General features: G+C 39.3%; 1 protein-coding gene and 1 non-coding gene across 2 annotated transcripts; one reads left to right on the top strand and one right to left on the bottom strand.

Moving 5' to 3' along the window:
- The first annotated feature begins 589 nt into the window (after positions 1–589).
- trnal-uag lies at positions 590–671 on the top strand. The gene has a single exon. It is a non-coding gene; the product is annotated as a tRNA-Leu (tRNA).
- Positions 672–1146: 475 nt separating this feature from the next.
- Positions 1147–13193, bottom strand: sdr42e2 (short chain dehydrogenase/reductase family 42E, member 2). Its single transcript, XM_034894417.1, has 12 exons — positions 13091–13193; positions 11551–11957; positions 10203–10298; positions 8630–8687; positions 8379–8497; positions 7606–7681; positions 6442–6527; positions 5148–5285; positions 4661–4726; positions 4404–4467; positions 4217–4290; positions 1147–1696 (listed from the first exon to the last, which is right to left on the bottom strand). Exons 1-12 carry the CDS (start codon positions 13191–13193, stop codon positions 1448–1450), a joined length of 1536 nt encoding a protein of 511 aa, XP_034750308.1. The 3' UTR covers positions 1147–1447.
- Between the last annotated feature and the right edge of the window lie 2915 nt (positions 13194–16108).

The following is a 16108-nucleotide window of genomic DNA, read 5'->3' as shown; positions in this document are numbered from 1 at the left end:
AAAAACAAAAGTAAAAAGACTCTGCCAAAAAGTAAAATAACGCCGGCCAACAGTGAAGTTACTTAAAATTATATATTAGCAACACATTAGCCTCACACAGCTTGGTAGTATAGTGGCTAGCTTGGTTAGCCTTAGCCTAAACGGACGCAGAAAATCTACTAGCAGCCCTAGCAGTAAAACATATCAACAATTACAACTTGCTGTAAGAGTAACGTTACCTACAGATCCTTCTCCAATAAGGGCACTTGAGGGGTACGCTACATAAAAGATGCTCTGGCAAACTTATGGAAGGTGGTGAGAGTAACGTCATGTCTCAAAGACGTTGACACTACCATGCATGCACCATCACATCACATTTTACTACAGACTTTCCTCTCTCTCTCTCTCTCTCTCTCTCTCTCTCTCTCAAAAATCAAATGCACTTGCCTCCGATCAATATATCATATCCCAAATGCTAGCTTCCACAATCAGTGAATTTTTTCAGGGGGAGTATATCGCATTAGTTTGTCAAATTAAATAAATATTGTATCTTCTATTGTTAGAAAATGGATGTGTTCATTAATACTACTTTGTGTGCTGATTACGTAGAGGTAGCGTGGCCGAGTGGTCTAAGGCGCTGGATTTAGGCTCCAGTCATTTCGATGGCGTGGGTTCGAATCCCACCGCTGCCAAATTGTTTTTTTTTTACTCAAAGACCCCGTAGCATGCACATAATATATCAATGCAAGTCAACATAAACTTAAAAACATGGTTACTTGAAAACACTATTCACCTTCGCCTGTATGGCTCATTTTAGTGCTACAACATACTACATGCCACGAGGAAAATCTTTGGCAGTACAAGATCACACTCTACTGGCGGCCTGCATCCTGCAGGTGCACAAAAATCTTGTACACTTTCATTTTCATAGATCTGGATTTTCAACAAAATGATGCCTTTCATTAAAGTAGAGGAAAGGTAACACTTAAAAATGTGCTTATTGTAGTTACTCATTGATTTTATTTCTAAAAGTGTACAAAATCACTAATAAACAATTAAACCAAAGATGTGCAAATCACAACAAATCTTAATCATAACACCCGGAAGCATACTTTAAATACAAGCATTTCAATTTATGATATTTGTAGTACAAAGTTAGATTGTTTTATGAAATCAAAACTGTAGAGAAATCAATAATATTCCCACAACTCAGTTTTCATCTTTTGGAAATCAGACAGATATACACCAACGTCAAGAAGGTAGAACAACTTATAATATAGCCTTACATTTTGAAGACTTATTTTAAGGTATATTTTATTGCATTTGGTGGGTTTCATTAATAAGTTACATGTTGTGCGATAATAAGTCACATGTGGTGAGAATACACCATCAAACGTTTACATTCCATAGAAATTTGAAGCAGCTTATTGCACAGCTGTCCATCCAGTACTTATCCAGTGAGTATAGTTTAGTTCTGACAAAATATGCAGGATAGCATCAGTAGCAGCAGGCTGAGGCCCATCAGCAGCAGCAGGAGGAGGTGTTGAGGCTGCCGGGAGGTCCAGGAGAGGCTGAAAAGAGCGAAGCTGGAGCTAGGCTGTCTGGACTTCAAGCACTGCTCCACGGAGTCCGTCAGGCTGTAGGGCTTTGGGCAGTAACCCAGCTCTTGACGGGCCTTGTCGATCTTGAAGGTGTGGCTTACAGCTATGCTCCTCACCTGCAGTGGAAGAAATTTGTGATATTTGTACAAATGTTTCATCAAGACAGGAATCATGTCTGGAAGCTCCTAAAGATGAAGAGAAGTCCAGGACAAGTCAAAGGTCACACTGTCAGGCAAATGGTTCAGATTAGGCTCAATTTGGCAAACTACTTTTTTTACAGCCTGAATGCCTGTGACTAATGGATGCCTCCGGTTACGGCATCTTCTTACCCCTCTGGGATAAGGTGTCTGCATGTGAAGTGAGAGAAGAGTTTAAGTAGACACCAGTGAGACAAACAGGGTTCCTAAAAGCTATATCGCATCTTATCTTGTCACCCTCACACATACGCCAGTTCTTCTTCACACATGAAATAAAACTGCTTCACTCAGCACACACCTTTTACTCCTCTGTGTGACTCGTGCCAGGTTGTTGTGTTGTTGTGTACCTGTTTTTTTGTTGTTGTTTTTTTATCATTGGTGGACACACTGCAACCACAAACTGCTGAGTCCTGCTCATCCCTGACTTGACAATCGTCTTAATTATATTTATCTCCCTCTGGTAACTGTGCCTTTTTGCAGCCTTTAGTTCCCCCCACTTGAGAATTTTCAGCATTTAAAAGTAATTCAATGCTACAAGCATTACTGTACTGAGCTCAGAACACAGTATGTAGTTTGTGATGTTGCTGATTTGATAGGGATATATGTGACAGTATATATATTAAAAAATATACCAACATCCTTAACATATCTGTGATACTCACACATAAGCCCTTTCTTGCAGACCTTCTTTTTTTTTTTTGGATAAACAATTTCTTAAAACAGCTGAGCGCTGCGAATGTTTCTTATACAGGAGTGACACATATGTGCTTCTTCCTTCATGTGTTTGCAGACCTGGAATTTATAGGTAAGAGGAAACCTGTCACCATGTCACGCGATTGCTTTACCTACAGTAAGAGTTGGCAGGACCATTTGAGCCCAGCCAGAAGGCTGCCTGACCCCACTCACCATAGCAACAGCCACTGTGCTGATGTCACTTCCTGCAGACTTCACCTTGGATATCCTGTTGTGACCCACAGCAGTTTATGTTTTATTCACAGGACAATCATCAATCCCCGTGCCAGCAGCTGTCTGACAGAATGAGCTCCAGGCGCAGGACCACAGGCTCAGCTTAGATTTCTGTCTCATCACACATTCATGAGGACCTTATAGCCCGCGACAGAGGCTCCTCAAGATGCATCGTAAAGGTCTCCCCAGGCAGGATTACTGCAAACTGCCATGATCCTGATACATATACATTCAGTTCTTTTGTTTTTATTAGTAGTCAGACCAACAGATAGTATTAAAATTCTTCCAGTGACTATGGTAACTTTGGTATTTTATTATCTGCAAATTATTTTAATTCGTTGAAGGCTCCCTTTAGTTTCCCATAATTTATGCACAAGAAATGACATCAGGTGAGGGAGGAGGAGAGCCGTGGGGCTGATAGGAAAATACCTGGCCTAATGAAGTCTGTCTTCACTGTTGTGGGACATACTAAAAATAGTCTACTTCTGACAGGTGACCCATCTCCAACACACAAGACGCATACTTTCAATTAGGGAGGGACAAATGCGTGCATGTGTTCAAAACCTGCACCAGAGTTTTACATTTTTATTTAGTTGACACTTTTATCCAAAGCAACTTACAATGTTATTATCAGTAAGCCTGTATAGCATTAGGAGCCACATGACCTTACTGGAGACTTGTCCCAAGAGCTCTGGTGGGAAGGCCCGTATATATATATATATATATATATACACACACACACACACACACACACACACACACACACACACACACACACACACACTACCGGTCAAAGGTTTGGGGTCACTTACAAATTTCCATTTCACTCCATTATAGACAGGATACCAGCTGATCTGGGTGGGTGGCTGATCTTTAATGCAATATCTACATTTCCCATTATCAGCAACCATTCATCCAATGTTCCAAAGGCACATTTTGTTTACTAATCTGATATTATTTTAAAAAACTAACTAAGAAAACATTAAACAACCCTTTTGCAATTATATAAGCACATAATTTAATCTGGAAACTGCTCCCCTGGTTAAAAAAAAAAAAAGAGGCAACTCAGCTGGGATTCTGTCTATAATGGAGTCCAGTGGAAATTTGTGAGTGACCCCAAACTTTTGACCGGTAGTATATATATATATATATATATATACCTGCACAATTGGTTTATTTACATCTAGCATTTTTTAGCATTTTCACATCTCATATTATTATTTCAAGTATATTGTATGTATGTATTTTTCCTAGTATTTCATTTATATTTATATTCTGTGCTTTGTGACAGATTTTGCTGCTGTAACACCGTATTTTCCCATTTTTCTTGGGATCGATAAACATCTATCTATCTATCTATCTATCTATCTATCTATTTATATATATATATATATATATCTGTATATAAGGAAGTTTAGTGAAGTGAAAAAAAGTTTTAAAAGAAACAGAAGAGGCCCAAAGAAGTATAATTACCTCACTTCTGGTAAAGAGGAGAGGCACTTCTATCACAGGACTCAGAACTTCATGCACATATTCAACCAGGATGGCTGAAAATAGAAGAAAATATTCAAAAGATAGTTGGTGTTAACTTGAAAAAATGAAAATAAATTAAAAAATATAAGGGATATCTCAAAGTTTAAGAGAAAGAGTGGCGAGCTACCTGCTAAATAGACGAGTGAAACAGGCAGCTTTATCAACGGTTGGCTGTAGCCCAGCTTTTCAAACTGCAATGGTGACATGAAACAGACAGAAGTAAATTCTACTAACGTTTTTACAAAATGCTATTCAATTAAAATGTTGAAATATTCTTGAAGGTTACAGAATAAGGCACCTGTTTATTGTTGGTTAGGGTGTTTTAATGAGATTAGTTGACAATAACAAAATGATAGATTATGACCTGCCTTTACAGTAACTCACCAAAGGTGTCAACCACTCAAACAGATTGACTGAAACTCCATCATTAATAAAATAGGCCTGTCCACTCTGCAAAAAAACAATTGGTTATTATACATTATCTTTATTTAAACTAGTAATTGATAGAGCTGATCCCAGCTGACATTTGGCCAGAGGCATAAACAACCTGGTCAATCACAGGGTTATTTAAACTGAGAACAAAAAGGTTGACTTTAGCAGGACCAGAGGGACTAATCATCTTCAATATTCAAGTCATAAATAGGATAGTAACAATAGAAGAATAAAGTAAGGTTTATAGTAAGGTTTGAAGCGTTGTTGTAAATCCTAATCTGTATACCCTACACTCTACACTGTAATCTGTCAAATATACGGGGAAATGTCCCAAAAATGTATCTAAAAAAATACATAAATACAAAAGTAATAAGCCTTAAAACAAAGTATTCAAGCCTGTGTGGCTTTATTAGTCAGATCAAAGTTTGCCCTGACTCACAGCAACACAGCTCCTCTGCAGTGTGAGAGCCTCAGCTGCCAGCGTGTGGGCCAGAACCAGGTTATTTACATGTACCCAGTTCATCCTGGCCTGGGGGTCCCCAAACCTGAAGCTGAACAGCCGGCGCTCCACATTCACCTGAGAGAGAGAGGGGGAGAGAAAGAGAGAGAGAGAGAGAGAGAGATAGAGAGAGTGATGATAGTAAACCTCTGGAATGCAAGATTGAGAATTAAAAAGCAGGGCAGTTGAAAGTAATCAATGGTTTACTTTGTACGTTCGAGCCAGAGTTTGGTAAGGGTGAACGTGCTGGCAGGAGACTGGAACTAGGCAATGGGTCCCCTTCCGTCTGTTTGTCTGAATAGTAAGTTAACTTACAAACTGAGAAAACGATTTTAAAGTGGTAATGTAGGGCTTTCACTCAGGATCTCATTTATATCTGTGTAAAATATTAAATGTTTTTTGAAAGACAATTTTAAAACTGAATTATTCATAATTTTTTTTTTTGTGATTCACAGACATCCATAGACATGTGATTAAAAAATGGCACAAAAAGGTTACTTATTATGTAAGCATACGGTACCAGTTTTATTTCGTCAACTTTTCTGATAGCTCTGTGACATGAGTCGTTTTTTGTTTTACAACCCAGAACTGTTCCATAACATTATTTTTTAAGGATTAGATTAATATAGGTTTTTTTGTGTCAACTTGTGTCATTTTCTAAGTATTATGGGTTGCTGGCAGCTTCATACTTTGTCAGATTGACAAAATGATTTAGACTTACAGCTGAGTTAGTCCTGAAAAATGGATACCATGCATGTCTGGTAAATACAGTTGAAAACGTAAAATAAAAACAGAAAATAACACATAAAAAGTTGCCAAGAAACACCAAAACCTTTTAGCACTGTAAAAAATTGAATCTAAAGCCCTTATCGATATCATGACTTATTTAATGCTAATGATTTGGAATCATAAATATAGACAATTAATAGTTTGGGGGGCAAAACATGTCAAATTAACTCCATACTAGTAGATAAGATTAAAAGAAAACTACACTACACAGTGTATAAAAACTTTGTTGGACAGTAAACCCAGAACATAACCAACCACATCTAGTTCTCCAGCAGTCTGTACTGCTGCCTCGTAGAGGACAGACTGGAAGAAAGGTCTCCTGTAACTGGACACCCGGAGAGCTCTATCAATAATGTAAACTCTTCAGGGAGAACACCTTGCCAGTGCTACGACAAAAAGAAATTAATCTTTATCATATGACAATATGTTTTATTTAGTCTCTCACCATCACTCTGTGGAGGTGTCTCTTCTCCTCCGGTCCGTAGATGCCACAGGGCCGCAGGACGCAGGTCCGAAGCCTGAGGCCTCCACCTTCAAGAGAGAATTTAAAGTTTCACTGAATATATTCATGTATATGTTTTTTTTAAATAGGATGCTATATCTCACACAAAGCTATATCAGGAGCAAACTTTGACAGTGGTTAGTATCAGAGCACGCATATTTTTGGCCTAAAAAAGCATCCTCACTGGTGCAGGTGTTTCTCTTTTCCCACCGTGTGTCATTTCATATAATATTGGATAATTGTAGCTCTTTGCGCCTTGTTGTTTAATACAAACATGAGAAGTTTAGGGGGAAAATCAGGGTTACAAGGTTGTGATGTTTGTCTTTAGCAGTGCTTTACATTTTTCATAATTCTATCATATACTGCTTTACGTAAAATCCATTTTAAAAGTAAAAATAAACTGCACTTATTAAATCAGTACAAGTACATCCCAATTGTACAATACTTTCCACCAGGAGGAGGATGTGGTTTAAGTTTTTTTTCCCATTGCCTCCTCATAATCAAGGCAGTGGAAAAAAAAATAAACCACATCCTCTGTAGAGATACATGAACCTTAACCTGCAGTATGTAAGGAGACAGCTCTGAGCTTAATAGAATGTATGAAGTGATGGTCACGGATGGGATGCTGCGTTACACTGAAGCTAGTTTACATCCTTGATGTTCCACTCCCGGGATTGCACGATTGCCGCTGCAAAATCCGCCGGATTTCACTAATTCAGGCCAGATATCCATTGCCTTGGCCTCCTTTGTGTTGATTTTTTAAATTCCACTTGATTTATAAGGACTATGGTTAACCTTTTCTCCGATCCCTGCAGGGTTAATCCTGACAGCTAGCTAGATCTGTCCAATGTGAGTTTTCTGTTGCATGACTGAAACAACTTTTAAGCGTACACATCTTCCACCGCCCAAGTCTAAATTTAAACTGGGGTCACTGGTGTTGTACAGAATTGCACACCGAGTTTCCATGGCAACCATTCAGCACTTCAGTTTTTGTCTTTCACATTTTTACACAGAACCAAAAAGCTACACTTGCAATCGCCTCTAATTGCACCCTTTTCATGTCATGCTGTGATTAAAATATCACTTCACACCATGATCGTTTCACACCTTTCAGGGAGCATCCGTTGGCAGAGAGGACCATCTGCTCTGCAATCGCTTTGGTTCTGGAGTAGTGGTCGATGTGCTGGAACAGAAAGAAAGCAGAAAGAAAGAAAGAAGCATACTGAAAGTGGATTATTGTAGGGAAATGTGTGGGACATTTGTAAGTGGTCTTTTGTTGTGTTCTTCATTCTAGATCTTGGTGATACATCGATAGATAGGACATTTATAGAAATGCATTGGTAACATTTCAATCAACATAAATGTAGTACTCTAGAACCATAGTGTAGAAATTCTCTGTTACAAGTAAAAGTCCCGTATTCAAAATTTGTTTAGCATGAAATATAATTAGCCCATTATAAAATAATGTATACAACATGGTATATTCAATTATTGGATTATTAATAGGGATGCATTAATGTGTTCATCACTTTAATGTTGCATCTGCTAAATCCAAACTGATTTCAACTGATTCTAAGGTAGATTACGGTCATCTATAATACTACCTCGTAATTTATCTGTTGATTATGTTTGGAATTAACTAAAGTTATCAAGTAAATGTAGTGGAATAAAAAATACTATATTTCCATCTGACAAAAAAAGTAAAGGGTAAATATCACAGTACATAATGTTATATAAATGCCTTATAAAATGGAAACACTCAAGTAAAGTACAAGTACCTCCAAATTGCACGTATGAACAGTAATTGGTTTGAAGTACTTAGTTACAATCAACCACTGAAATATTAAGTTTAGTAAATTAGTTTTTTTTTTTTTACTCACTAAGTTGGGGGGCACACACGGCACTGAGACCTCATCACCCTCCTCAATTGGTTTCCCGGCAAACACCACATTGATGGTACTGGTGTACACAAGCCTGGGGATGCTCCTCTCCTTACACACTGAAAGAAAGCAGTGGGTCAAGTGCCCTTTTATGATTACTTTTTAAAGTATCTACATATTTCAAATTAAAAGTATTAATCCCAGTGTAGTGGGACTATGACAAATAGGATAATTGTTACAAGAACCCTTACCGTTTATGATATTATTGGTCCCTCCAACATTGATGGACTCCACCTGCCCTTTCCTCAGCTGACAGAGAAATAGAATAATAATGACGACGTTAACACATCTCTTATTTTCACCTCCTGTGTCTTTCTATGCTGCATGCATCATCATCATGTTAGTAGATCATAGCGCTTGGCAGATAATGCAAAAGCCCTTCATCTTACATCCCTTCTAAAGGTTAAAGAAGCTAGCTTGGGAGATTGCCGGTTCAATCCCCAGACCGACAGGATAAAATCTGGTTGGGGAAAGTGAAATAATAGCACTTTCCCCAACTTCATCACCACCACTAAGGTGCTATTGAGAAAGGGCCTTTACCCCTTGTTCAGTGGCCCGCACATCAGACTGCTAGGACTGGGCAGCTTCCAGGTATGAATGTGTAACTGTGTAAATGTGACACGTTGTCCCTGCAAATTAATTTGTTGTCAATCAACTTACCTGGATAAATAAAGGTTAAAAAGTAATTTGGGGTTTGTATATGCCCCCTGTAGATAGATAACTGCGATTGATGCCCAATGCATGCCGGTTAGATTTGTGTTTGACTTGATTCCAACTTGCTCTGATGTCATGAGATACACAACACAATTGTTCTTCACTGACTGAGAGACTCAGGGCATGATGGGAAATGTCTGGCTCTCAGCTGATCTAATAGTTGATTGGCTCAGAATTGACTCCACAATATGACAATTGATATACATTTTTTATTGTTGTTGAATTGAAGCGACTTGAATTGACTCGTACTTATTACACTCGTACTGCAGACTGGCTTCAGCTGTTAATTCTTGCGTTAGTTATCCTCAAATTTACTTCTTCATAAACATATTTTATCCTTGGGTTCAATTTGACCCCAGCAATTTAAAACTCCAGAAAATTATCGTAATTAAAATTATTACCCAACTTTATGTGCCAGGTACTTTCTTTTTATTGACTAGCTTGGATGTGGTTAAATTGACCCCAAGGTTAATGGAAGGGTTAATGATTTAAAAGGACTTGGAGGCTTAGGGAACTCCTTTACTATAAGTATATCCGTAGTAATTTATTGATTAAGTAAAAAGCATTCAATGTTGCTTAATGTGTCTTTCTGAGTGGAAATAAATGTTGAATGAATGCTTTTCATCATTCCCCAATCACACTCTCCCTACATACAGGCTGAATCTCATTTTCTCTGTCTTACCCCTACCCTACCTAAGTACTACACAGATAAGAACATCTGCCTATGCACCACTAAAGTGAACATAAAATAACTATTAAATATATAAATGCATATGCCACTGTTGTCAAAATCCAGACGGCATCTTGGAAGTTTGTGATCAATTCTGTATGGGGATGTAACCAAGTGGTGTCCCATTTCATAGGGGTATGTTTTCACCCCTACCCCTTACCCCTTGGTTTCAAGGGCCAAGGGGTAGGGGTAAGGGGCAAGGGATAGGGGTAAGACAGAGAAACGGGATTCAGCCACAGTGTCTGTTTCTCCGACCTTTGTTTGACTGATTAAGTGGTGAAAAGATGCTAAACTTATCTAAAGATATGAAGGAAAATCACCTGTTCTGGTCCAGACATGCCGTAAGACGCTGTGTGGAATATACAGTCGACCCCTTCACACACCTTATAGAGGGAAGAATAGTCCCGGATGTCACTCTGTAATAAAGAAGTAATACATATTATCCTTAATTAATTAAAGCCAGCTCTGAAAACACTAGTCTTGATTAGTTCCATTGCTTCATTATCTATAGCATATTCACTGTGTAAATGGACTGCATTTATTTAGCGCTTTACAGTTTTTTCCTTTAATTAACCCATTCACACGCACACAATCACACACAATGGCTGCAGGCTACGTACTGGCCAACCATTGGGAGCAATTTTGGGTTAAGTGTCTTGCCCAAGGACACTTCAACATGTGGACTGCCAACCCTGCAATTAGTGACAGAGTATGCGTAAGTCCATCTCAGTCCTATGAAAGGACAGTTGTAATTAAGGTAAGTGTGCATGAGGCCTGCAGCTGAAACCTGAATCATTTCTCCACCCTTTCTGACCCAGTTAGCAGCTGGCGCTCTGAGGCTGATCACTCACCTGTGTCTATTTCCAGCCAGCATGCAGACTAACCACAGAGACACACTGACGTTGGCTGAAGCAAGGAGATACTAAAGCTGATTTTAAAGTCTGCACATGGCAGTATAAGTTGGGTAGGTAAGTCATTTAATGTATAACCCAAACCAAAGCTAGAAGTAAAACATTCTGGAGGATGCCGGTCTTTACTACAAAAGGGCAGACTGAGGAAAGGTGTAATGTGTATTTAGTTTTGGGTTGCTCATTAAAAATGTATTACATTGTGTATGAACATTTTTTGTCAGATTCTGTTCCTTTTCACAAACATTGCGATGGTTAATGTAATTCATATTCCTGCCTTATTCGGCATCATTCTGATTGGTAGTTCACAAGAAGAGGATTTCATGAGCTTAGAAGTGCTTAATAAGACCTTACTGGTTCTTTGACGTCCCACATTCAGCACTGAAACCATTTGGCACATATAAGGCTTTTAATATGAGGTCCATTTATTGACAGCTCTTTGTCACAGTGTAGCAATGGGCCTAACAGATCCATGCTAAACATGTAAAAGGGATAGCAGTGAAGGGATGATATTGGGAAAAATGTCAGGAATTAAGAAAATGGAACCACAACTGTATGGCTGAAAAATCATTGCCAGTTGTCTGTGTTGGGTGTGCTGTTGTCAGAGCATTGGCTGGAAAGCCATTTTTGTATTCACACCAAAGTTATTGCGCAAATTGCAGGGAAAATGGAAACATAGAGAACTATGAATTGGTGTAATAACAGGATTTCAAACCAATATCTTCTTCAAAGAGACAGTTATCTCTCAATTGTCCCATACCTGATAGAAGATCGCTCCATCAGGGATATCACAGGGAGGCTTGTTAATGTCCACAAGGATCACCGACATCCCCTGACTGGCCAGTTCTCTCCCTAGCCTGAACCCAAAGTATCCCCCTCCTCCTGTCACCACCACCTTCCCTGTGGAGACGCGTTGTGCCAGTGCTGCCTCCTCTCCCAGTCTGGAGACCACACACTCTGGGTTGTTGCAGCTGGCTGCCACGGCTCCACTTACCCTGGGGCGGGTGGCCACCGCCAGGCTGGAGGCCACGGCCGGAGCCGGGTGGTTGGGCCATGGCTGGTAGGAGAAGTTGTGCATGGGGTGTCCGCTGGCCTGCATGCGACAAAGGGGGACACTGTGGCAGGGAAGCTGCTTCATCTGGCAAAGAGAGATAGGCTCTTGCTGGCCTTTGTGCAAGCGAACAAGACAGATCAGTCAAAGTGAGCCCCCCTCACTGCTGGCTATAGTGGCTACAGGTCATAAGTCCCGCACCATTCATAAATGTGACACTAAAAACTCAAAATACTCTTCAAATAAAGTTCTCCAAACGTGTTAATTATTTTAGGTAGTTATTGTTACGATAATCCATGTCCAAGAATCCATTTCCCCAGATGAGATGGTTTTTATTTTTGGTAAGTTATTTGCTACTATAAACACAAACTAACCTTCTCAAGGTTTTTTTTTTGGTACTTTGGCATTTTACATTTTTTATTAGTTAAATATTTAATTTCACCCAAAACAGATTTAACATTTAAATTTAGATTTGGATTTAACATTTACATTTAACATTTAGATTTAGCATGTAGATTAAGACTTAATATTTAGATTTAACATTTATATCTAGATTTAGCATTTAGATTTAACATATAGGTGTAACATTTAATATTTGGATTTAACTATTTAAAATATCTCTAAGTTGACAAATAATGTTGTATATGTGCAAAAAAGTGACCCTAAAAAAACTACATACTAGTGTTTAAACATTGTTTGAAGCTAAATGTGACAAAATGTTGCTGTTATTTTCAGCATGAGCTGCTTTACAAACGGTTTGGGGTCGGCTACAATTTGTTTTGGGAGAATTATACAAGCAGAAATACTACAGGCCAAGCAATTGGTCCATCTCAAACAATCTTATTTTCAACGAGCACTTTACAAACACAATAACCTAATAACCTGATGGAAACTTTGCGTAAGGGCCTTCAACTACATATATATATATACTAATATAAAAATCCTATAACTTCAGGCCATATTAAGCAAAACCTCTATTATTCCTTAGCTAATTAGACATTTAGCAGGATTCAAACTCAAAGTGATGAATACATGACAGAAGGATGATATTGCTTAGTTAGATTGGATTGATTATTAGGCTACCATTTAAACTTTCCTAATAATCAAATTAATTAACTTACCTTATCATTCCTTTCGATCTCTCACATCCATACCTGTGCCTGTTGGCTCATGAAATAATTCAGTCTAGAGGCTACCTGCCCTTTCCTCTCGTGGTGGCTCCTGACGTGTCCCATTTCCTCCCCCGCACCTTCACCAAGGAGGACCCTCCTATCGTAATGTCTGGATGCAGGACGCAGCGCGCAGCCCCGTGGCAGTGAGGATCGGGTTTCCAGCTCCTGTAGGCCTACCATCAGGTAGACGAGCATCCACCTTCCATGACAGGTATTAAGTGCCCAAGTAGCTACCTTTTAATGTTGTTCCCTTTAATTTCACATTAACTTCACATTAAAGGGAAACAACCAGCTTAACCCCAGAGATGAAATACAGTTGGATAAAACACTAGGCTAAATAATATTAATGGTTCAATGAAAGTTCAGATGATTAAACTAGTGATGGCCAATTTCTGAATATAAAAAATAAATAAATGAATTTGATCACAAAAAGAAATTTGCGTCGGCAGTTGGTGGGCTGGGGTCATGGAGGGGGAAGTAGGCTCATGAGTAGGGACATTTTAAATTGGCAATAAGGAAGTGGAAGGAGCTACGGTGGCTGGTTGGGAGTGAGACAAACAGCGGGACGGGACGCCTTTACTTATGGCTACCGTTACATTGTTAGGTCAGTGTAACACATGAACGTCAAGTAAACTAAACCACTTTCAATGATCTGATATGACACTATACCAATAAATAGCGTAGGCCAACATTTGTGTCTCCAAATAGCTTACAGCCATGAACAGATTCTTTTGAGACAACCGACCAACACACAAACACGTTAAAGGTGTTTTAGTCGATGTTGGGTGATGGCACTTCTTGTTGACGTATGAAGTATTTCCAAACGCGTGTATTTGACACCCTCAGCCTTGGCCGCGGGAACTAAGGGTGCGGAGGGTGCTGCAGCACCCCCTTTGCAAAAGGTAGACAAACCACAACCATAATTAAAAATGACATACATTTATTTTAATGAATTTATCATTGATATTAACCTACTCCCTTTCATTAAATGTAATTTGATTTTACAATTTGGTTGGGAAGAGATAAACACATAATTTGATCAGAATGAATCTGCCAATTTTGCCAAGATGGAGGCGCGTTGCACACCTCTGACACTCATTTATGAGTGAAGATAGTTCTGGAAACTTTCCCAGCGGGTCAACAGTAGCCTACAGAAGTTGGTTTGCCTATAATACGAAAGCGCATTTTTGGTTTCTACATAAATCAATCACAGGCTAAAAAACCCAATAGACCTGAGTCAGAAAACTCAGCAACTGTACCTGAAAGAAGTAGCAGCAGCACCTCTTCACCTGTCACTCCCACAGCGACCCTGTTAGCAACAGACGACGAGGCAGCTAACTTTTGATATAATTTCATTTAGTGATGTGTTTTATACCCTTGTATTGTGTGGCTCAGTGTTTGAGCTTGTAGTCGGCCTATTCTGTACCATTGGCGTAGCTTTGTGCCTATATCCTGTGTTACCCATGCCTAGTTTTGCCCTGTCTTGGGTTTTGGATTTCCTTCTCGTTTTAGTTTGTCCGTTTGTGGAGTGTGGTGATGAATGCAATGTGGTGTGTGGCGGTTGACTTTGGCTGAAAATGTCACTCTCAAAAAAATTTCATGACCCTCAACTCAAAATATGTCCCTGCGGCCATGCCCCCAGCCTCCACCTTGCCCCCCTCTCCTCCTCAGCTACAGACGCAGGAATGGCACTTACTAAGGAAAGTTCATTGTGGGACTGGCTCTTAAGGCTGAATTTTGGGAAAGAGACTTCAGATACAGTATTAGGGGACCACTGAGGTCTATATAAAAGCATCCAAAAAGCATCATGTCATGGGACCTTTTAAACCACATCTGAAAACCATAATTCACTATCCTATGCTCCGCTACCCTCACAACACTATGGTATTATTTTCCTTCATAGAAGATCACGTATCTTAACTCACTGCTCCTTTGTTGTTTCAGCCCTGTGTGTGAGAGATTAAGTTAACCTTTCATTAAATGCTGCCAAGCACACCCGCAGTTTGCAGGGAGCCATCACCTTGTTTGACCTGCTGCAGCAGTGAGTGGAAAGAGTACTGTAGTAAAAGGGCAGACTTAGCTTGTCTACAACCTTGCCAAATTTAGCCAGAGGTGAACGACACAGTGAAGACTGGAAATAGAATGGGCAGTTTGCTGTAATTAGCTGCCGACTCGGTGTTTGTGTAAAGACAGGGCTGCCTCTAATAAAATATTTTAATTATCAATTTGTTAGATTGTTATTTTCTAGAATAATTGATCAAATTGACTGCCTGTCAACAAAAGCAACCAAAATGTCCATTTAAGAAGCTGGGAGTTTTTTGGCCTTATTGCTTGAAAATGCTTTGAGCACTTAAAGGAGCAGTAAGCAATGCTGCTTAAAGATTGTAGATTTTTAAACTCAACTGGCAAACAAATACAATCCCCCCCTTCTGAAGCTCCAGATTCAGGAACAGATGTGTTTGCATGACGCAAGAACAAGTCGGGATAAAGTCGGACAAAAATCTAACCGGCATGAATTGGGCAGCGATCGCTGATGATCAACTCTGCGTAGCCCTGGCTTATCTCAAACAAGCTTAACTGCTGGCCTAAGTGTATTAGATTAACATCACTTACTGTACCTTTAATTGATGATCAAATCAACATCACATTTACTTAATTTATTTCTGATTTTTCTGTTGGATTTTATTATTTTGTACATAAGGCACATTGCAGTGCATCAACACTATTTCCTCTTTTTCAGTGCTCCAGTGAAAGCATCACTCAACATCTTGTGCCAGCTCTGGGACTTATTCAGGAGTATAATATTAATGTTTAGTGATACTTACATAATAAGCAATAATGTGCACAATATTAGCTGTTTAGACACAACACGTGGACAGTTGCTTCTACAGGACTGAGTTGTGTTTTAACATCACAACATCCGGAAAAATTCAAGTCCGATGTGAAAAATCTGGCCTTTGGGAGAAAATAATCCCACTGAAGAGAATCAAGGGTCTTGATCTTCAGTCCTTCTTCGTCCAAAGACGAATCTATATGAAGAGAAATAAGAATAAGAATCCCACAGAAATGAGTAATGGGCAGCAGGAGGCGCCAGA

The sequence above is a fragment of the Etheostoma cragini genome, chromosome 15, assembly GCF_013103735.1.
Source record: "Etheostoma cragini isolate CJK2018 chromosome 15, CSU_Ecrag_1.0, whole genome shotgun sequence".
Lineage (NCBI taxonomy): Eukaryota > Metazoa > Chordata > Actinopteri > Perciformes > Percidae > Etheostoma > Etheostoma cragini.
Note: the sequence above shows the minus strand (reverse complement) of the source record. Positions and strands in the feature narration are given on the sequence as shown.

Excerpts from the sequence above, each read along its gene's own strand:
- sdr42e2 (XM_034894417.1), bottom strand. The coding sequence starts at position 13,193 with ATGGTAGGCCTACAGGAGCTGGAAACCCGATCCTCACTGCCACGGGGC. Across the intron at positions 7,682-8,378 it reads CGTGTGTGCCCCCCAACTTA|CACATCGACCACTACTCCAG; the intron begins GTGAGTAAAAAA and ends TTTCTGTTCCAG. Across the intron at positions 4,727-5,147 it reads TGCAGAGGAGCTGTGTTGCT|AGTGGACAGGCCTATTTTAT; the intron begins GTGAGTCAGGGC and ends GTTTTTTTGCAG.